At 36.4% G+C, this 24,163-nt stretch overlaps 2 protein-coding genes across 5 annotated transcripts in view; one reads left to right on the top strand and one right to left on the bottom strand.

Annotated features, from left to right (window-relative positions):
* COG5 (component of oligomeric golgi complex 5) overlaps window positions 1–24,163 on the bottom strand; it is a 174,302-nt gene that overhangs the window by 138,701 nt on the left and 11,438 nt on the right. The gene's annotated exons all lie outside the window — the stretch shown is intronic.
* Window positions 855–6,861, top strand: GPR22 (G protein-coupled receptor 22). Of its 4 annotated transcripts, XM_063155492.1 has the most exons (4): window positions 855–903; window positions 1,051–1,303; window positions 2,319–3,371; window positions 5,252–6,861. In XM_063155492.1, the coding sequence occupies exon 4, from the start codon at window positions 5,277–5,279 to the stop codon at window positions 6,576–6,578; it is 1,302 nt and encodes a 433-aa protein (XP_063011562.1). In that variant the 5' UTR covers window positions 855–903; window positions 1,051–1,303; window positions 2,319–3,371; window positions 5,252–5,276; the 3' UTR covers window positions 6,579–6,861. The 4 variants fall into 4 exon arrangements, with proteins under 4 accessions (XP_063011562.1, XP_063011563.1, XP_063011559.1 ...); XM_063155493.1 differs by lacking the exon at window positions 855–903 and having other exon boundaries at window positions 911–1,303; window positions 2,319–2,579; XM_063155489.1 differs by lacking the exon at window positions 855–903 and having other exon boundaries at window positions 911–1,303.

Genomic DNA, 24,163 nt, shown 5'->3' with positions numbered 1-24,163 from the left:
GCTACACTTCTCATTACGCGGTTGTGAGCATTGCTTACACTGACAGAGTAGATTCAGAAATATGTGACAAAACAAAAAGTGAAAACAAAGACATCCCTTGCAAAGTGAAGGTCAAGAACATCATGCAAGAAAGACATCCTTACAAAAACCTGTCAAGTCTCTAACAAAATTCATGTGGAACGTGCAAGTTTTTTTAGAAGTTTACATTTCACCAAAATTAATAACCTCCACAACTATACATACATTGTTCATAGTGATGGATCCTAAAAATAATTTTTTTCTGATCATGAATCAACCAAATTATCACGTCTGAATAATTACCAGGGTCTGAATAATCTTGGTGCATCCTAGCATAAATTTTCCTAATATACATGTAGGTATCGAGTTATCCTGAATATAAATTATTGCTACAAATCCTAGATGACCACTTGCATGTAAACATGTACGGTGAAATTCAGCATGGCTTAAAGAGGCAGCATTATTTCACAATGTTCTTAAGACAAGAAAAATCAACCAACCAAAACAAATAAACAAACAAAAAAAATCAAACAAAAAACTCAAACACCTAAAAAGCTCAGAAATGGAAAGTAGGCAAATATAGACTGTAGTAAGCTTTTAAAGTAATAACCGTTTAATCCCTTTTTTTTTCCTCACTGCCATGTGGTTTCCAGTGTACACAAAGTAAAGAGTGAAAAGGTAAAAATAAAACAGGCATACCCTTAATATATTCCAGAATTCATAAATCATTTGTAAATTTAGTCCTTTTATAAAAGAATCCTTATATAAATTGGGGGGAGGGAGGGCATCAATCCCATATATGAAGCACAATTAAAGCCCAACATCACTGACCAATCAAAATTAGTGAATGCACTGCATCTCTCTGCAGTGAGGAGAAGCGACAAGGTAGGCTGTCATTCTGCAAAAGCTGCCCATCGCAAGCTTTCCTCTCAGAAGCACTGCTCTTCTTTTTTAGAAAGCCTGAATCTCCGTGGTGTCTCTGGAGACAAGAAGCCTTCAGTATGTTAAATTACTTTCATTATGTATTTTCAGATGCTTATTGATTCTACCGTAGGAAGAGTGGGAGACTGCAGCAGCCTGTAAACCAGAACTAAAGCAATTGTATACATGAGCAGTATGCTGAAACAATGGCACAGTACAGGCACAAATTTTCATTAAGGTCATTTTTTGAAGATATGCTTATTACCCTGTTTCCCTTCTACTCTGCTAACAAGTGAACAAAATGAATCCCTCCAACCTGGAACTGCTTCACCTGCATCGAGAATTTACCAAATCTTTAGTGGAGGTAAGACCTGTTCCTTATTATGATATGCAGAATAAGCAACATTAAATCAAATTAAAAATTGGAGAATAAAAAGGGAAGAGATCAGCTTTAACTTATATTAAGCAGTAATATATTGTTATATTTGAGACCAGGAAATATTTAAATGCTATTTCCCCTTCCTCATTAAAAACATAATGATAGAAAAATGTTATTCTGTATGAAAGTCTTCTAGAATATTAAGAAACTGTTTTGTTTGTACAACATGAAGACAGTACAGTTTAAGCTCATACAGTATTGGGAAAACAACCACATAAAGCAACCGGGAATATGCTTTTCCTCCCTCAGCAGTATTTCCAAATATTGGCAGTTAAATACGTTTCAGATTTATTCAGTTACTCTTCGAAGGATCAGACAGTCTGTAATTAGTGCATACTTATTGCTTTATGAAGGTTGGCTAATATGACTAATCTCTGATTGCTCAAGAAATCCCCCTTTTTTGTTGTTTTTTTTTTTTAAACTTATTTCTTTCATTATCTTATACATACAAGCCATTTATTAAAAGCATGGATTTGCTAAACATCTATTTCAAGAAACGAAAGTATAACAGTGTGCAAATTAAACAAAAGCGTATTTTTTAAAAGGCTCATTGACTCTGTTCAATTTCTCATTAAAAAACAAGAGAGTTGTATGTATAAACTACCTGCTCACCAGAGCTACAAAACTACATTTTCTAGCTTTAGTCACAGACACTGCATCCAACAGTTATTGCTTCTAGCCAGGATTTTTTTGTAACCTGTACTATCTGGAGAACAGGAAACTTGTCCAAAAAACCTAAATTCATGTAAGCTGGCAGAAGAATATGATGTTACTAGCAAATAGAGAGCAGGCAAACTGATTTTCTATGTAATCTATAAGGTCCATTTTTAGAGATCCTTTATTCATTAAATAACTGATATTAGAAAATACATTCTTGCATTACTAATTTTTTTTTAATTATAGCCCTACTTTTAACCTTTTTTTTCCTCCCCTTCACAAGGGCATGCAGCAACTAATTCAGTTTTACTACTGACAATATGAAGAATGCAGTTGACCGGGTATCTTTGTAGCTGTATGACCTACGAGCAGCAGGATGCATCCCTAAAATGTATTCTTAGGACATAAAGGAATTAAAAACAAAACATGGAACACACTTGCATTACCATTTCCGTGCATGACACTTCAACAATATACATGGAAGACTAACACATCTGCTCAGATTTTCATTAAAAGAAGAGTGCAATGATTGATTCTTAAAATGGTGAGCATTTCTTAAAGAGGGATTTATAATTTAAAACCAGAATTGTGGAAACTACTGATGCATGAAGAGACAATGAAACATGAAATCCCAAAAGGAGAATATGCATACTTCATCAGCAAGCTGAATAAAGGTTTAACCAAGCTTTTTCTATACTACTCATTAAATAACTTACTTGTCATAATGACTAATGGATATTTTTCTCTCAATTTTATGATGTTATGTATTCTCCTTAAATCAAAATAAACCAAATTAGGTAACCCATGGTTACTCTCAAAGCACATGAACTGGATTTTATGATGTATAGCAACTTCTTTCACTAAGCCATCACTCAAAAGTAATGAGCAGGAATATCACAGAAAGAAATACGCAACCATAAACTAAGGATGTCTACACACACTCTGAAAACTGAAATCAGAAAATACTATTCTCTAAACCTGGAAAATAAAAACAGGCTTCTACAAAATGCATCAGGGGAACGAAATTAACATCACTTAAAAGAAGGTTTATTTGTTATTGCCGGCTTGAAACTCAGAACAGACACAGAATATGCCCTGGTCTGTAGAAGTATCTGAGGCAATTAAGCAGTCCCCATGTTTAATCAGAACTTTTTGCTGCTGAACTGCAGGAACAAAAAAAAGGAAAACAAAAAAACCTGCAAGAAATGAAATAAGAGCTCAGCTACCACTTGATTTCCAGGGCACAGTGGGTGTCAGAAACCTCTCAGTGACAGCATGTGCCGGTTTGTGCCCAGCTGCTGCCACGCTGTGCCAGGCCCCTGAGGCACAGGAACAGGTAGGTGCCCCCGCGCCGGGGGAACGAGCTCCTGGCCACACAGCTCTGCTCCCAAACCCAGGCAATGCACCCAGGAGGTGATGCCTCATCTATTCACGGCGACCTAACACAGCTGAGCTTGTCTGCTTTCACAAAAACTCGGTCGCTGTAATGTGAGGGTGAGACTGTAATTTGTTTTAGCAGATCTGCTTTTGATTTCTTCCTGGCTTTTGCTAACACAAAAGAACTTCATTTGTTCAACAATGCATTTGGAATGGTTTCTTGAAACCAATTCACAGCCAGGACAGCATGCAAGAGGAGATCATATCCCCGAGGGTTAATGTAAGACAGATAGAGGTTGCCTAAATTAGAAATGAAACAAAGCTTTTGAAATATTTCTTGTTTCATTTCACACCTGAGAGTAATACGTTCTAATTTACATCTTTTTTTATTTAAGAGGTACATGTGAAATAGCTGTTGAAGAATACCGAGAATTTTCATCATACAATTTGCAATTAATAGTATTGTTCAACTGAAGCTTTTCAGAACTGCAGATGAAATCCATTTGCATACTGTATCCCAAGTGTGCTTAATTCATACTTTCATTTTAAAAGAGCTCAGTTTTGTTCACCTTAGTGCTATCCATTTTAATGTATTCAGAATAGAACAAAGGTCGACATCCAAATTTATTTTCATGCCAAATATGTCCCCTCTTAAATTTAAAGCTACCTAGGAAAAAGCCCTCCAGTACCATAACAAGAAATTGAATAAACTCTCTTTTATTTATCCAATCAATTACAAACTCAAGAGCTGGCTGACGATATAAATCATACAAACATCAGGTATTACATGCAGATGCTATATTTAGAACTTAGCCGCACGTGTAAAACTAAGCAGATGAAACAGAAAATAAAAAATCTGCTAGATAAAATAAATACCTTTCTGATCCTTACTTATTTCTAAGAGAAACATGCTATGTATGTAAATCTGCTTGGTTTAATTGCAGTTTGTATTAAATAAAAAAAAAAAAAACCAAACCAAAATCAAAACCTGAAAGAGACAATTTTCTTTTTAAATATTATTTGCTGAAATTATTCCCTTAAATATATTTTGGATTAAAATTAAATACTCCTCCATTCCATGTAGGCATAGATTTCTTGAAGCAATTGAAAATTCAAATCAGAAAAAGGAAATGTAGTATATTGTAATAAACTCAACTTCCCAAACCCATATAAGTTCTGCATTTGAAATTATATATACTTTTTATAAAGCTGTTGTAGTGGCAAGCATCATACACATAGATGCTCAGAAGATTAAAATGAACTCTCTAAACTCTCTAAAAAACTGGTGAATTAGAGAACATCACATTTCAGTCCACAGCACTACCGTAAACCTTGCAAGAAAGAGGTGGATAAATTGGCATAAATAATTTAAACATCCCTTTTATGATACATAAGCAACAGTGCTCCATGCTCCTATCACTTTTTTTTTCCACAAGAGCTTTTTAAAACCATCTTGATCACTAATTTGTTAATACTTAACAACATTCTTCTAAAATGACCCTCAAAGCAATACAAAGGCTATGCACAAAGTATGGTTTATTCAACAAATGAGCCCTTTGTGAAAAACCACATCACTATAAACAAAGGCTTGCCTCCCTAAGTGGAAACTTTTCACTATTTTTTCTTTTTTCAAACAAATCCTGCTTTCTTTAAAAAGCAAAGACCTTATTCTAGATCTTCAGGCTTTTGAGTCCCTGCCAATTAAAGCTCTAAATATACTGTAAATGAAGAGTTTGGTAAGAATATTGCTTTTTTCCCCCTCCTCCTTCCCCAGCATTTATCTCCAATAAATGTTAAAAAAAGAAATCAAATAGTTCCATATTTTATTTCACCTTTCAGGAGAAAAACCAGCTGCAACAAAAGAATGTGTTTGTCCCCCATTCTGGAAGTCAACATGCAGTCCGAATCTAACATTACAGTTCGAGATGCCATTGATGACATCGATACCAACATGTACCAACCACTGTCATATCCATTAAGCTTTCAAGTTTCTCTCACTGGATTTTTGATGTTAGAAATTGTTTTGGGACTTGGCAGCAACCTCACCGTTCTGGTACTTTACTGTATGAAATCCAACTTAATCAATTCTGTCAGTAACATAATTACAATGAACCTTCATGTACTTGATGTAATAATTTGTGTGGGATGTATTCCTCTAACTATAGTTATCCTTCTGCTTTCACTGGAGAGTAACACTGCTCTCATCTGCTGCTTCCATGAGGCTTGTGTCTCTTTTGCAAGTGTTTCCACTGCAATCAACGTCTTCGCTATCACGCTGGACCGATACGACATCTCTGTAAAACCTGCTAATCGAATCCTGACCATGGGAAGGGCTGTGATATTAATGACATCAATATGGATCATTTCACTGTTTTCCTTCCTGATTCCTTTCATTGAAGTCAACTTCTTCAGTCTCCAAAGCGCAAGCACTTGGGAAAATAAGACACTTCTGTGCGTGAGTACAAACGAGTACCACACTGAGCTAGGAATGTACTACCACATTCTCGTTCAGATCCCAATATTTTTCTTCACTGTTGTAGTAATGCTAATTACATACACCAAAATACTCCAGGCCCTAAATATTCGGATTGGTACAAGATTTACAACAGGACAAAAGAAGAAAAACAGAAAGAAAAAAACCATTTCTTTGACCACGCAGCATGAGACTACGGATATGTCCCACAGCAGCGCAGGAAAAAACGTCGTCTTTGGCGTAAGGACTTCCGTGTCCGTCATAATTGCCCTGCGCCGAGCTGTGAAACGGCACCGGGAGCGGCGAGAACGGCAGAAGAGAGTCTTCAGAATGTCCCTTCTGATCATCTCCACCTTCCTTCTCTGCTGGACACCCATCTCTGTTTTAAACACCACTATCTTATGTTTGGGCCCAAGTGACCTTTTGGTAAAGTTGAGATTATGTTTTCTAGTAATGGCATATGGAACAACAATATTTCACCCTCTACTTTACGCATTCACGAGGCAAAAGTTTCAGAAAGTTCTGAAAAGTAAGATGAAAAAGCGAGTTGTTTCAATAGTGGAAGCAGATCCCATGCCAAATAACGCTGTAATACACAACTCATGGATAGAGCCTAAAAGGAACAAAAAGATTACCTTTGAAGACAGCGAAGTAAGACAGAAATGTTTAGTACCTCAGGTTGTCACTGACTAGATTTCAGTATTCACCAAAACACATCAAACGGAATATTTGAACAAATTGTAAAAAAAAAATACTGCCAAATAAGAAAAACTTTTTTAACTATTGGCAAGACTGTATATTTTCAATATATATGTTAAATAGAGTAGGTCTTGTATATTCAATTTCTTCATTATGTAAGATATATGTTGCATGGCTGTTTGTTAGCGTAACACCATGTGTATATTTGTCAAAAATATTCAACTCCTCTTTTTTTAGAAAATAAATAGCCTTAAAGAAGTGCAAACTTTTAAAAATATTTGTATGGCTCAGTTTCTCTGTAAATATAAAATAATTTTTAAGTAAAAATTGCACTTGGGAATAATTTTCTATAGCACAAATTCACCATTTTGTACGATATGGTGTTTTTAAATTTAATTCATAAACAATATTGATCAGAGTATTCTGAATATTATGCAACTACAACCTGGATGCATTTTGACCTCATATTTAGATATTCCACTTATTTCAATCTTCTCCAGCATGTGACTACCATGCACATTATGTCCTTCAATTACTGGTTCAGAAACTTTTGATATGGGGAAAAAAATTCATACCAGTCCAGAAATTGACAGTACTCTTAAGAAAAGTAAAAAGTTTTGCATATGCAATCTCAGATCTACAATTTCTACATGGAAAATACACAACTTTGAATAATTACAAAGGACAGGGCAGGAGTAAAAGGCTAAATTAAGGAAAAAAGCGTGGATGAGAAAATTATTTGGCTGATGCTAAAGGTCAACCAACCGAGTCAATCCTGTGCAAAGGTTTAGATTTTTCACACTGACCTCTAGTGTGACACAAGGACCTTTCACACGGGAATATGATTGTCAAATGCCACAGCTAAAGTAAAAGATAATTTTCCTGCCCTTGATAACTTTATTATTCTCCACTGTGTTCAGCTCTAGCCATGCAATTGCCTTGTCACAAACCAATCACCAATACTGCCAGCTACTGTATTCCTGCATTTCCTGGGCAGCCATGGCATACTTTTGTTCTACATTGTCTTCTTCAATTTCATTCCAAACCTGCATTGAAGTATCAGGAAGCCTTATGAATTTATCATCATCCATAGCACTGTAAACAAGAATTAAGATCTTTATCCAAACATAAGTTTGTCAAGTTGTTTGCACCATGCCACACTTAATTTCTTCATGTCAATGAAACCCTGGTGGGGAGGGGGAAACAAAACAAAAACCTGCAAAATCAATGAGCATGATTTCATTCCTCTTGTTACATAAACTGATCAATGTGTCACCAGCTACCAGTATATTTAAAATGCTAATTCTCAATAACTATTATCTTATATAAAAAAGCAGATCATACCCTTGAATACGAGAGCTAGTTTGACTAAAACATTACATAAAAAATTAGAAAATTTCTAAAGCACTTTTCTGAAGTTGTGCATAAGAAAGGCACAGTTTTAAGGGAACAAAAAGCTCTTCTCCACCACATAGCTAAATTATTAATCATATGTGTATTGCCAAAACTGGTTTTGTGCTTAAAAAAAAATACCTGCAATGTACTTAGTTTACTTGAGCTCATGCCTTAGCTTACCCAGAATTGAAGACCCAAAATATAATACTGCAGCTCCATATTCTACAAACAATAGCCACTTATAATCATGTAAATTCTATCTAGAAATGTTATTATCTGATTGGTGTGAAATGATATGAAATTACTGTGTAATATATTCAAACATACTTTCATATTTTCACTGAGGTTTTTTTGTGGAAACTGGCCCAAAAATACCTGCATTCAACTGCATTTAAAGCACTTTTTTATCCAAGTTATCTCTGATTTTCTAAAAGAATTTAAATCCTACATCTTATTTGAGAAGCTGCAGAGAAGAAGTAAATGCAATAATCTCTTTTTTTTTTTAATCCCATATCCTCCAAATTTACCAGTTTAAAAATTATTTTGAGAACAATTTGAAAAGAAATGCATGCAAAATATTTAAGCAGAAACTATTTTTTTTCCTTTTTTGTACCCCTTCTTCATTTCCCTTTCCAGCTACCCTCTGTATTTTGAACACTAGAAGCAGGAGAAGCTGGGATGTGTAGGGTTAATATCATAACATGATTTCAGTGATTACTAATCTTCCAATAAAGCATTCTTAAATGAAAGATACTACTCATTCATTTAAAAAGAAGGAAAGAGAAATGATAATGAACAGATTAATAAGTCTACATCATGTCCTTATCTGAAAAAAGCATTTAGAAAAGCTTTCAGACTTGAAAGGTTTCTTGACAACATAACCTTACTTCTTAAAATTAAATAAAACCTCAAGAATTACACATTTAGTGTTAAAAGCTCATTCATTAGAAAATCAGATGCAATGAAGCAGCACTTCATAGCAGAGAAAGAGCAGCCTAGGAATTGCCCAAAGAGATTGAGCCTGGTTTTAAAGGCTGTGTCGATCACACTCACTGATTGCCTTTACAAATTCATTTTTACTATTTTTACTTCATTTTTACTATTCTTCGTCTTCAATAAATTTTTAAAAAGAGGACTTATACTACATAGGAGTACACTTTGAGGGCTGCAGAAAAAAATTCTACATACAGAAGGAAGGAACACAAGTAAGAATATGTGCCATCCTACATAGACCCAGAAGCCATCATAAAACAGAACCATAAATTATCTGTGCCACATGACAAATTTAACACAAGACAAAATAAGAAGTAAATTGTGAAGACACACTACATATCCTACAGACACGAGAGGATTTCAGGAGTGATATGACGGTGTGGGTGCTTGACAGATAGACTAAAACAGAATGCAAAGAGGCAGCATCGCTGAAGAAAAAAGGGCAAATTTATGCCATAGTATTGTACAATAAGAAGCCCACTACATTCTTTAAAATGATCTCACCACAGTGAATCATTAGTTCAATTACATTTCACACCACTCAGCCTAAGGCAAGCAGAATTGTACAGGACTCCAAAAATATTAATTCCAGCAAACACATCTCAGAAACACAAGCAAGCACTGCCAGTTTCCACACGTTCTCTGTCTCTAAAGTATTAGCTGGTATCTATGTTGTTTTTTAACTGCAAATGCGTTTCCATTCCATTTTATGTTGTAAAATGAGGTTATCCCACACTAAAAATACCAAAACAAGCAGAGTGCAGTGCCAGTATCTATTAGAATATTCAAGAAGCTTACCTTCACACACTAGTACATCACAAACCCGTGAAACTGAAATGTAAATACATCACAAACATCTAGTTTCTAGTACACAACAATTTTTATGGATTACAAGGCATGTAATCCACACATGGTTGGAAGTTCTGTTTACTTTATTAGTGCCAAGGGAATAGCAATCACTTCTGTACTTTCTAAATATATTAGATTAAAAATGTATGCAGTTGGACACACATCAGATCAATTCACCTCCCTTCGTTGTTACATAAATACACACATGTATGTCCATACATAATTATTATTTATTTGTACACACCAAAAGGTGGGTTTAACATCAGGATCTAATTTTTATTTATATGAAGGAGGTTTGGTAAGAGTATCACTGAACTGGACTGACAGGCACTATGTCCCACCACACATAAACTTAAACATCCTATCTTCCCCACCCATGTTGGATTTTTTTCATTTTAAGTTAAATAATTCTTTGAAAGGCTACAGAATTTACCCAGACAGAAGAACAAAATTTCTGTTGTGTTAACCATTAAATATACTATATTGCAGTATTTCTTTTTAAAGTGATGTATGTGCCAATTATCAAATTTCTTTGACAGTTGAATATTCTAGACTTATGTTTGTTTCCTACGTAAAAAGTTTTAGTTGCCAATTGCTATCAAACTCTTTTGAAAGGAGAGAATACACCATTCTTTAGCAAAGTTTCAATGAAGTATTAAAAAATCTAGATTATGCTAAATTACTCTTCTGTTACCCATTATTCAGACAAAATACCTCCAACATACAGCTAAGAACAATCACCTTCTGTCTTAAAATTTTCCAGCCTTATAAGAGCTGAATTCCACTCCTACTTCACACATTCTGCCATTATATCACTGAATGTATTTGTCTTACACCAAGAGGAAAGAAGAATCTGACTCTATAATTACCATCTCCTTTTTCTACTTCATAGAGCACTTGTGCAATTCAAGAAGCAAAATGAAATCGAGGGTTTGGGTTTTGTTTTGGTGGGGGAAGGTAAAAAAAAAAAGGAAAAAAACACATACTAACAGGAAAATCAGAATCACTCAGAGACAGTAAGTGTTAAAGAAGAAGGATGTGAGGAAGAAGAGGAGTACAGGTCCAGCAGAAAAGGGCAGAAGGAAGCACTCAAAGGCAGCTAGGGCCATCGGGACCACAGAAAGGCAGAGGGCAACACACACTTGCTGTGAGAAAAATGCTAACCTTAATTTTTAGGTTGTAGCAGCCAAAAAAATAAGAACTTGTCTTTGAATCACTAAGCGTGATACGTGGTTGTGCCAAAATTTCTGGGAGGAGAGGGGGGAGCAACTCCAGAAAAGGCTTTTGATTTAACAAAATATACACAGAATAACTAACAAACCAAAAGGATGCACAATTCTATTACCCCTTTTCCTACAGATAAAATACAAAGTACATACAGAGTACAAGCATTACAAGAAAAGACCTGAAAGGTTAAGCATGTGCTCCCAGTGATAAATTTTAAAATATGCTATTGAATTTTCCTTTAGTCAGTCAGATAGCTTCAGTTCATCTGGATGCTTAGAGTGTGTTTCACTACCACAGTATGTTTTTAACTACTGTTTTAGCTTTAGATTAGCTAAGCTACAAGCTTAGTTTTACCTTCTTTATCACAGTTTAATTATTTTTGTAGAGTAATAAAGTGAAGGAGATATATCATTAAGCATCTTTAAATTCTTTGCTAAAATTATACTTCACTGATTATTATAAATTGAAACAATGGGAGAAATATCTTCTTGTGTATTTACTTTATAGATTTCTCTATCACCTTCTTTTCCTATTCTACAAAGAAATTCTCACACAATGAAAAGAAATCTACTTGAAATGAAAAACCAGGAGATTTACAGTGAAAGTTGTGTGATAGGTACAGAACCTGAAATTATTAAACCAATTCTTTTTATAGTTTGAATGAATTGTATCCTTAGCATATAAGCATTTCTATATCCACATTCTGATTCCTGACACTGCAGCCAGGCAGGCTGAGAGCACAAAGCTGCTGGCACACAGCACACTCGTGTTTCCTTTCCAAGATGGGTTTTTGGAAATATACTTTTGGTTTCTGTTACCCTGACACGATCTCTAACTTCCTACCATATATTGTAACAGTTTAACCTGATACCACGTCTAATAAACAAATCAATGTCACTGCTGAAACAACATTGCTGTAAAATCTGTCACTCTGGCTATGTCAGACTGCTATTAACATAGATAGCTGTATTAGCACAGTTTTACTTTTAACTGTACCAGGAACTCTCACAATCTGTTGTGAGATTTTACTTCAAATTAAATTCAATTTCAACTCAATTAGTAGGGAGGAAAAAAGCACAGTAATTTATTACTACTCTGCACCACAGTTTTCCTTCAAATTTTATTTCAAGATATTTTTCATAGATTCCTGTCAGAAATAGAGATAAAAAAGGGATAAGGAGGAGAAAAGGACATCTTCCCACATTAGGAAGTTATTACAAATATAAATTATCAATAAATTATTACAAATCAGTGATAATTTGTGTACTAGGCTAGATTTACAACAGGCTGAAAACACACTTAAGGCAAAAAAGAAAAAAAGATAAAGGAACACTATTTGCCATGTATGCATCATCACAAAACAAAAAGTGAGTGTGAGCACTGCAGTTGTAAAACACCTTAATAAAACTGAGGAAGATTATTACTCCTGCTAAGAGCTCTAACAGCTAGTAAATGAGACCTATCAATGAACAAGAACAAACAAAACAAAAGACGTCAAAATCGGTTGAGGAAAGCTCGATATGACCCAGATACAATGCAGAAATGTGCACTGAAGCCCAGAAAGTCCAAGGTGCCCGTCAGCATCACTGGAATCTGGCCAGCAGGAAGAGGCAGGCGATGCTCCCTCTACTCTTCTCTCATGAGACCCCACCTGGACTGCTGTGTCCAGCTCCGGGGCCACAACCCATCAAACATGTTGGCCTGGGAAAGTTCAGAATGGCCATGGAGACACCAGAGGGGTAGAGCAACTCTCCAGTGAAGACAGCTGAGAGCTGGGGGTGCTCAGCCTGGAGAAGAGAAGGCTCTGAGACCTCAGAGCACCTTCCAGTATCAGTGGGACCTACAAGAAGCTTTTTTACAAGAGCACGTCATAAAAGGACTAAGGGGAAAGGCTTCCAACTGAAGCAGGACAAGTGTAGGTTAGATATTGGGAATTAATTCTTTAATTCTAGAGAAGCTCTGGAACCTCCATCCCTGGAAGCATTCAAGGCCAGGCTGGATGGGGCTTTGAGCACTCTGGTCTAGTGGAAGGTGTCTCAGCTCACAGCAGGGGCGTGGAAGCAGATGGTCTTTAAGATCCCTTCCAAACTAAACCCTTCTGTGATTCTATGAAGAGAATCTGGGGGTAAAGACTACGTTATGGACATCTAACCTTTACGGGCAAAATTATTAAAATGGAAGTATACAGCTCATCTGCACTTGCATCAAACAGCAATGAAGGACAGAAAAGTGCACATGAAGACAAGTTAAAGAGATCTTTAAAAAGATTAATATATTCAGAAGCTTCTAATAAATCTTGCCTCAGTTTTACAGCATGCAGTGAAGATTCCAGAGCAGTTCAAATAAACTAGAATAAAAGTGAGAAACTTTTGATACAGTCACTGATTTTTTTCTTGTGTCCTGAATTTTTTTCCAGTCAAAAGTTTCTGCAACTCTAGTTTGCTAATCAGGTCTGCTAAAACTGGGCAAGGGGAGAATCTTTGAAGTTGTAGACAACCTGGCAGAGAAACAGTATGTTCTCAAAATAATAGGAAGTTCCTTCTTTTAATGAGGTTAGGTTTCCACATTTTTCCCTGAGATTACATGAAAAAAGGTATGAGACCCTGCTGGTTTTCAGCTGAAGAAGGTCTAACTTCAAGACAACTAAGTCAGTAATTAGACTTAATGCCTGTGAATAACTCAAGGTTGGGCCTGAAACGTAAACACATAAGACAACTGGACTATTTTAGGTTTTGAACAATAACTGAGCAGAGATGACAAAATGCTTAAACAATATTTGAATATTATGTGTATGAGTTGGGTGACAAAGAGAAAAAACTACTCCTGTGAAAACAGTATTTTTAAAGCTGTTTCCTATGAAGAATGAAATCTTACTCTACACTTCTCAATACTTTGTGTTACACACAGTAACACCTTCACTGATCCTTTAGGCAAGACAACAGTAACAATAGTTACAGGGATAACTAGTACCAACAGGGATACTGGCTCCCATCCAGGGCCTGAACAAAGATTAGTCTTCAGTCTACTTTTCACAGCTATTTGGTTAGACTTTTTAACCAGAACTGGCTATACTTTAATGAGAAATGAGCAGGATAAAATTAGGTATTATGTTTAAGATTTGAACAACCAGTATTTACTTGAAGAATTACAACAAAATTGTGTATATAATCCAATTTTTCAATTATTTTATACTTCTGAATTTGCCAGGCCTCATTTTCCAGTCTTTAGCTCTTGCCATTTCCTTTCCTGCAAATCCAAGAGCCCTTCTGCGGGTTCTTTATTTTCTCCCCATGAATGCACCTCTACAGTCTTAATCTTCATGAAAAAGGGCCCACTTAATCACCCACTGTGACATGTATAATTGCATTTATTCACAGGTAACCACAAAACTGTTTTTATCTGTAGAGCACAATTCCCTGCAACATTTGCACAAGTACAGATTTGTTTGACACAGCTGCATGAATGCAAGAACAGAAACAACATTAGTAAAGCAATCCCAGCAAGGACACGGTCCAATTCCAAAGCTTTACAGTTTAGTTACCCTATTTCTCTGTTCCAGCTCCCCTAGTAACAAAATCATCTACTAAGAATGTAGAGCAACTGTGAGGTGAGGAGAATATGGCTTATTTAAATACCTGCTTTGGGGAAAAATAACTTAAAGGGAGGTTTAAGTCATCTAAATTTATGCACATAAATCTATAACGCATCTACACAATTTCTTTAATCAATTCAGTAAGCAAAACACACAAATTTGTTTGACAAGACATATTTGCCATAAAAAGGTAATTGACTATCATTAATTCAGCTTTACAGCCCTGAATTCTTCTTTCAAATTAATTCAACTTGCCTACTATTTTTTTAGAGTAGCTTTGTATCTACTTGACATTGATATCAATAGAAATACCATCTCCTTTTGAATGCTGGAACAACCCAAGTTGGAGTTTCTCCTACCCTATTCAGTAAAGACCTACAAACTAATGTCTCTGGGAACTTAGCACTTTTGTGTAACATCCTTGTTAGTTGTTGGTATCCTTACTCTATGGAAGAACAAATTACCCTGTCTTCAAACAGAGAACAAGAGCACTTACTGAAAAGTCCTCATATCCTCCATCTTTATGAACAATCTGAAACTAGTATCTTAATAAGTTTATTCCATGATAGGTGTCTTTCTGGTTCCAGTGAGTCATGGACATTTTTTTTTTTTTTTTGCAATATTTTAGATTTTTTTTCATACCTATAATCTATATTTGCAATGCATTCAGTGGTATTTATATATTGTTTTTGCTTTGTCACTACATTAGAACAGGCCTTCAGCCAGGAGTACCCTCTGTCTTGATTGCCAAAAAGTCAGTATTTCACAACCTAATATTGTCTTCTCAGCAAGCTTTCAGCTTTCAAGTTTGGCTGAATACATGTGCCCCACCTACTGAACAGAAGATCCTCTGCAATGGAAAATCAACTCTTTCCAAAATGAAACACTGAACACTGGGTCTATTCCCAGTTTGCCCTATGCATCACAACTTGCCACTCTGGCAACAAATGTCTTCCAAATCCAATAAGTTTGTTTATTATAAGAGAACACAAAATAACATTTCCTGTGTTAGAAATGGGTGACTGTAAAGCACTGGCTGCAGAGGACAAGTAGTCTAGGCTCCCAACACTGTCCTTCCACACATTTTGGAAATATGCAATGATTCGGTTTTTCTGGTTCAATTCAGTGGGCTGTGAAAGTAACATCTTCTGGGTTTTTTAGTTGACTTTTTTGGGAGCCTAGATCTATATGCATTTACAGTTACTTCTACTGAAACTTCTCTTTCTATGATCCTCAATGGAATTTTCTGGAAATTATTTTTTACCACCATTATTTGATCTTCTAGTAATCATTCAAATCCAATGCTCACTTCTTTCCTTCTATCCATTTCTATTCTCTCTCACTCTACTGCTGAATCTGTTTGTTTAAAAAGAAATAAAAGCCACTGTTTTGTCAGGCATACAATACTGAAGTGTTATTTCTGAATGAACCACACTCTTCTTCTGTTTAACCACTGGGTTACACACTAATAAATGCTTCAGTCCCAGCAGAAAAAAAAAGATCAATATTAGAAACTGCTTTTCAGTGTTATTTCCCTGACCACTAAACAACTGATATCACCATCAGCCACAGAAAAACAAAACTCAGCTACCCTCAGCCAGCATCACTAGAAAAAATATATGCGACATTTCTCTACACCTTTCCATGGACAAATGATCATCTATTGAACTCAAACCACCAATGTGATCATCTTAGAGACCACTACTCTAGTTCTGGGAGAACTAACCTGCAGTTTATTGAATGTCCAAGTATATAAATGCTCAGAGAGAGGGAACAGAAAAAGTTATAAATGCCAATTCCTACCAGAGCTTCAGACAGTGCCAATGCACACTTAGCCAGAAATATAAAACTGAAATTTCCTTGCAGAACTTCCACCCAGAGCAGAACAGACAACTGGATCCATACTGTTTCAGATGTATCATTCCAGCTGTAAAAGGAACTAGAGAAGTAAATTTTTCCACTCTAGTCATTTGTGTCACCAATTTAAGAGCCCTAGCTCTTTGTTGTTTACTTGAACTTTAATGCCTGTTGAAACAGAGGAAGAATATACCACAAATTTAAAGATGACATCACTCTGTGTTGTTGATATCCCTGCATTCATTTACTGTTTGGAATTATGTCATTCAACTTGCCTTTCTCTTCATGACCATATACACACAGCTTTTGCTTTGTTGATGTAATATGTAAGTGATAATGCAAATTGTTTTCAAAGTCTTGCCATCTAACTCATACTCTCTACAATATATTTATAATTTACAAGTTGCAAAACGATAATCTCTCAGAGATTCACCACTAACCTGTGTGTCCCTTCCATTCTCACAGTCAAAAGTATTTCTTTTAATCTTTTTTTTCCATCTTTGATCTAGTCTTTTTATTTTTTTTAATTAATATGGAGTTTTTAAGTTCAGTGCACAAAAATTGTTAGATTCAAAGGCAGACAGAGCTTGCAGACATCTTTTGGTCTTGCTAGTTTTTGTATGTCACCTGGAAACAGAAACCCAAGGTTTTCCTTTCTACTTTTAATTATGCAGTTCTATTGAATAAGTATGACTACTCAGTAACAATATTTTGTCTTAAAACTCCAAGATGTCATAGGATCTGTACTAATTACACAATCATAACTGCTTCACACCAACTAAAAATAAAAATAATCCTCTGAATTAGTATTTACCCTGTATTTGGCTGAACACAAGTATTCATAAACACAAGCTTATTTGTGTTGCTGGTTCTTTCATATCCTATCACATCTCCACTCTTATGACATACCTTAGCCAACAAATACAAAAATACTTACTATTCAAACACTTGAAAAGATCAATGGGTAAAGCAAAAACAAGGTCCAAACCTTGTTGCAATGTCATCCTTCTGGTGGGGAACAAATATGCCTTAACAGCAAAATAGAAACAGGTTTGGTATAACTCCTTACTGCTCTATAAGGATACTTTTAGAGGAGAAGGAGAATTTTGTAATTAGAGAAACAGAATACAAGTACAGTTTTCAGATTTTAGAGTTACAAATTTGAATTCACTAATTTCAAAATAAAGAAACAAAAATTGGAAAAAAAAAAAACTGTGAGATCTGACCCTTACATTTAAACCTATTAATGAAAAAAGATAGGATGGAGTAATTACCAAGATCACCTTCTACAATTTCCCTTTTCATGACTCCTTCTATTCTTCCTTCCAATCAGTTCTTCTTTCAAAATTCCCAAGTCCCTTTATTTCAGCATTAGGCAACACTACAAACCCTAGATACAGCCTCTAGATCACAAAACCCCAGACCATCTGATGTATTACCACAGCAAATGGAAAACACTGCAGTTACAGTAATTTTAAGAAAAAAGAAGTACTGGCTTAATCTCAAACACTGAACTGAATGTGCTACCAATGCAAGCACCATTTGTGCCTCATGTGCCTGTCCAGAGATAGACAGTTTAAATGCATAATAATTTATCAACTGCATGACGGGTGCAGTTATTCTGCTGTCCTGACAAGAATTCATCTCCAAGCAGAAAACACTTTCTGGCAGTCCATCACATTATCCCCCTCTCATTCCTTACTTATTGTCCACTATCATTTCTTTCCCACTGGAGCTCTCTGACCTGTTAGAAGTGAATAAACCAAGAGCTGTCAGGCCCAGATTTTACTTTGTACCTGCTGAAGCCTAGCTTAATGTAATACAGGCTACAACCAAAACTTCTTTACATTAGATCATACAATAAACGTCATAACTGATCTTAATAATGAAATAGCAGAAATCAGATTTAGGGAACAGATGACAGGGAGCTGGAAAGAGTAAAGCTATTTAGAAATCTAAGGAACAAAAAGGTGTAGACATCTGTAAGTGAAAAAGAAAAAAGCAAAAGACAGAAATAGTCTTTGATAGACCTGGAATATGGATAAAAACTTTTAGAAATACTCCCCGTGCTACAGTGAAAGCAACTTGAACACACCATAATTAACTTCTGACACCAACTTACTACTGGGCTGCCAGTAACATATCACTTAGGAAGAGGTTAACACCACGATAGAAAGTGGAATACAAAACTCATTTTAAAACATCTGACACACAACCCTCCAACAAGGCCTATGTGCTTGAGACTAAACTTATCAAACACTTAATAGTATAGCAAAATCAAATTTTTTGAGTAGTTACAGCTAAAAGATTCATCTCATCAATACCAGAAATCAACTTGATGCTTACATGAAAAAATAGCTCCACTTAATACAGCAAACTTGAAACTTGTTTATGGTTGTTTAATGGAAACTAGGCATGAAGAAATCCCAGAATTACAAACATACTTTGATTCTTTTTCTTGAACTGTATGTATAAAGAAAATGAAATTCAAAACCCTGGTAATTTAAAGGACATGTTGAAAAACAAAACTGCAACAGAAGTTTTTTCTTGCATCAATTCCAACTTCAGTTTTTTCTGTCATGTGCCTATAATTGTTTAGTGAGCTCTACTGAAATGCGTAGAAGAAGAATGCGTGCCAGAGATTAGGTAAAACACGTGAAATATTTATGTAAAATGCTTTGTCTAACATCAGGTTTTCAAGCTAGTAATCCTAGTTGCAGCAAAACAAATTTGATGGTAAAATCTGCCTTGCTCAAAGAAGATAAAGAGCTCTTACACTACTGGCCTCTTAATAATGAGAAATTGTATTAAGTTTTGAAAATCATTCTATTGCATGCACATTAATTTGGTATCTTACAGTCAATGTTTCAAATTAATGTACTTGTTACATACAACCAAGAACGTACTTTATTTCAAAAGCCAACAAGAAAAAAATAACTTTCCCACCGGAAAGGGGTTTTTTTGGCCTGGAATACTAGAAATAAAAACTTGCACATCAAATTTTTGCATTATCTTCCATCTTATGGTAACAGAATATCACAAAAAACATAAAGCAAAATAAAAACCAACTCAACTGAAAGGAACATGAAATTGAAGAACATGAAGGTTACATTCAGCTACAGAAAAGCCCAGTATTTTTCAGTCCAGACCACTTCAGTCAAGGTCTGGCAGTATTACTGTTAACACCACTGGGGACAAAAGAAAAATGTTTTAGCAGGATATTTGCACTTCCTATGGATGCAGATGCACCACCTGAAGCAGTGGCACTAATGCAGATGGCTCTGAGCCAGTAATACAATTCAGTCATTCTCAGCAAGACTAATTACACCCCAGGCAAAGAGTCATGCAATCCAAGCCATGTAATTTCTATTAATCAAATCACTTCACTTACCCCTACAGAACAATGCAGTGTGCTACTGACATGCTGTATTATTTTGGGGAACACTAGATATTGCACAAGGCAGCAAACTGTAAGGCATCTAAGTCTCTAAGCAAAAGTACCATGAAAGCAACACTTCCCTCAAGTTTGATGAGTGTTGATTCTTATGAGAGACTGTGTACAGCAGTATTAGTACCACCAAATCTGTCTGCTCTGTGTACCAGCAGAGAAAGACTTCACTGACATGACAGCAGCCAAGTCCACCCTCACTTTAACAGCAGTCAACACAAGATCTGGCTTGGCAATCATACACTGTAAATTACTGCTGGGAACAGAAGCAAAAAAAAAAAAAGTTCATGACTGAACAGGATACAGGAAGAAGGCGGCAGCGAAAGAGAGCTGCCACAGTATCCATGGCAGGTGTTCAGACAGTTTACCATGGCAAGTTTAGTAATACTTGTGTACAGACACATAACACATATTGAATGTTACTGCAAAAACTGCAGCAGCTAAAATGAAACAGCTTTTAGACAACAATATTTAACCTGAGGAACAAATATTGCAGTCAGCCAATCTGCAATCACTTCAGAATAAGTCACTGTGTATTAGCTAGACTACTTATGCTATTAAACACTCAATTAATAAGGTACACCATGGAAACCACAGGTAAAGGTATTTCCACCTTGCAATAAATAGGGCTAACCAGTATAAAATAAACTAGCTTAATACTTACCACTAAAACAACAAATTAAAACTGTTGTTTCCTGAATCCTAATTAGTAGTGCTTAGTATTTTGATAAACACATAACAATATTCATCACTCATTCTAAGTACTAAAAAAATGAAAGAAAAATAAAGTAATATCTTTCTTAAAAAGTCAGACAGCTTGCCTTCTTTCCCAGAAAAGGAGGGAAAAAAATAGATACAGGACACTTACATTCACACAGTCAGTATCACCTTCCTTTTCCTGCTCACTGCATTCTCCTAGACCAGACTGACATAATAGTTTTTGAGGGTCAATTTTTGCAGCACTCAAGTAACACAATGAACTATGTGAGGTTTATGTGAATGTCAGTCAAAACCAGAAGAGAAGTAATTGTGTCAGAGGGCTGAGATGAAGGTCTTTGAGGAAATTTTTCTATCTCATCTAAAGGAATGATAAGAAGAGGCTGAAGTGATGGCATGAAATTTCCTGTCACACTGTTCTAATAATATTCCAGGTGGTATCTGGGAACAATGCCCAACAAACCAACTTGTGAAGAACATTTTATATGAAGCATGCCAATTTAAAAAAAATAAAAGAAAAAGCAAAACCAACCAAACAAAAAAATGGGGAAGGAGGGGAATATCTCCAAGAGACACAAAGGACTGGGAGCAGATCACCTCACTGAGTCCTCCCACTTAAGGCAAAATCATCTCTATCTAATTATCTCTGCTTATTGCAGAGGAGTTGAACTAGATCAGCTTTAAAGATTCCTTCCAACCCAAGCTATTCCATGACTATATGATTTCATTCCCAGTACATGCTTTGTCTAAAACACTTTTTAAAAGGCTTCAAATACTGCTTCACAGCTCCCCTGAAATTATAATTTCTGGCAGAACTCTTTCCTAATATTTCAGAAAAAAAATTCCTTTGCTTCATTTCAGGCCCATTACTTACTGCTTAAGTCACAGTGCATATGGAGAGCCATTTAATCCCTTCCCATCTGAAAAACCTTTGTTTATCTGAAGAACATTACTCTCCCTCTCACTCCCCTCTTCTCCAAAACACAGCCACACACTTCCAGCTCCTTCACTCACTGACTATCCTCAAGACCTTCAGCCACCACTGCTGCTGCACTTAGGAGCTTCTCTAATTAACATACATCTTCCTTCAATTAGGTGCTTCAAAAGGGACTTGATACTCTGTTTGAAGCATGAACAAAAGATTATTTTCAAGTGTCTTGCACACAATACCCTTCCTTAGAAATATCAGCACAAACTTTATTGCCAACAATGTCACACTGCTACAAAATAAATGAACAAGTGGCTTGCACTCAATTTGTGAGGAACTATCAACCCTCTCAGCAGAACTGTAATCCATTCAGTCATTTCTCCTGTTCCCCTTCTTAAGTAGAACTATTTATTGGGAGGACTTGCATCTTACCTGATTTTATTTCTCTTTCAGACAAGTGCTATCTCCAATTCACTAAAAATATTTTTCTTTCTAATCCTGTTTCCCAACATACCTCCCATTCTTCTCTGCTTGATTATTGCTAGCAAATTTAATAAGGATATATGCCATGTTACATCACTCAAATCATTAATGAAAATACAAGCCAGCTGCAGAACACATTTTAACAACACCCTGCTTGATATATTGCTGGGTAAGTGAACAACAGATGAAGGCTTTTGGGGTACAGCTTTATCTGAACTTCTGCATTCACTGCATGACATTTTCATCTGGATTCTATTGCCAGTCCTGTAGTGTGACACGGTGTCAAGAGCCCTATTTAAATCAATGGTGTCAAGAGCCCTATTTAAATCAAACTACAAGACAGTCATTGATCTCTCCAGTCCCAAGGCCTGTTATGCTGCCAACAAAGAAAATACGGTTGGTTAAACAGGATTCATTCTTGATAAACCTGTGTGCCCTGCTATTTAACAGCACTCTTATACAGACTCCAACAAATAGTTTATTTGTTCTAGGGTTCCTTTGCTTAAGGAAGTCAGGTCAGAAAAAACCTGCTTCTCAGTAAAAGCTACTGTTTCTTGTCATTTCTCTAATTAACACATATTTCTACCTAATTCAAATATTTTATATATTTACCATAGCCTTTCTCATAACTGCAAAATAAACTTCAATACACAACTAAGTAAAAGTTGTGATGGAACTAACATAGATTAGCTACAGGAATATATGTTAAATACATGCCTGAACATGCACATTTGTGTTCCCCAAACATATACACATAGTGTAGCAGTACATTAAAAAAAAAAAAAACTTAACAGTTATCTCAAGATTCTGCACAGAATACCTTAGAAGCAATGGAAGGTATCTTTTACCACAGCAAGTGCAAAGCTTTCACAGTAATATCACAGGGCTGAGTTTGGCAAAGCACAAATTACTCTGCACCACGTGTACAACAGAAAGGCAATAAACAATGGAATTATTTTTTCCTTGAACAAGAGATGAAAGGGATATTCAGGAATGTATGGCTAAAACCACAGATCAGTGTTCATCTTGGACATGAAAGCAAGTCTCTGTGACTCAGAGGTCCCTATCCAATACCAGGCTTTCACACCACTCATGTCTACCACCTATTTACTACCATCAGATGTTGCAGCACTTCCCCAAAGCTTCCATATCTCACCAACTGAACTGCCAGCTCTCAGTGCTGTTCCATGCTTCCCACCCTCAGAGCACCACAGCCCATTTCCCATCTTCCTGAAGCACGGCACTTGCACAGCCTCACCCCAAGCCACCACATCCCCAGGGCTCTCCTGCCCCACACCAACACAGCACCACCACCCCCTCTCTGCTAGGGATCTCCCACCCCTCCCAATGCTTCCCAAGTCCAGAAGCACAGCACAGCACCTCCCCAGCCATAGCCCACACCCCACATTCCCTGCAGACATTGCCTTCCACAGCAGCACCCTGACCCAGGCTGAGTGCAGCCCCCTGAGCTCTCCTCTCCTTGGAACAGAGCTCCCCCACAGCCAGCAGGCACTGCCTCTCCACACGGGACAGACTCCTCCAGCTCCCTGCACCGGGGGTGCTCCCATCCACGCCATGCTGGGAGGCAGGAAGAATGCAAACCAGCCAAGGGGGACAAAGATGGAGTGGTAAGAGAGAAAAAAAGGAAGAAACACCAGGAAAGAAGATGTAGAGAGAAATGACAATAGGTAAGGTATTATACCTGGCCTCAAACCATCCAGAACTAAGGATGAAGGATTAAATTAAGGACCACAAGCCTTGGCTACCCCCATAGACTGTAGGATCCAATTCAAAAGGGTCGCCTAAGGGGACACATTTCCCTTCATGTTCAACAGTAATTACTCAGACTTTGCTAAGCTTCAGGAAAACACCAATTATTTGAAAACAAGAAACTCAAAAGACTGCAGCACTTCAAGAAAAGAAAGTGCAAGGCCTTTTTTTTTTTATTTAAATGGTTGTTGTCATCTCATTGCATAGCTCCCATACCTTCTCGGTGATTTCTCATGGACAGCTCCTCACAGCACTGACTCTTTTTCAAAGCACAGCCAACAAACTCCATGTCTCTCCTCACCCAGCTAACCCACTCTTTT

The sequence above is a fragment of the Melospiza melodia genome, chromosome 4 (genome assembly GCF_035770615.1).
Source record: "Melospiza melodia melodia isolate bMelMel2 chromosome 4, bMelMel2.pri, whole genome shotgun sequence".
NCBI classification, from domain to species: domain Eukaryota; kingdom Metazoa; phylum Chordata; class Aves; order Passeriformes; family Passerellidae; genus Melospiza; species Melospiza melodia.
The sequence above is the reverse complement of the archived record's forward strand: the minus strand, read 5'-3'. Positions and strand labels throughout refer to the sequence as shown.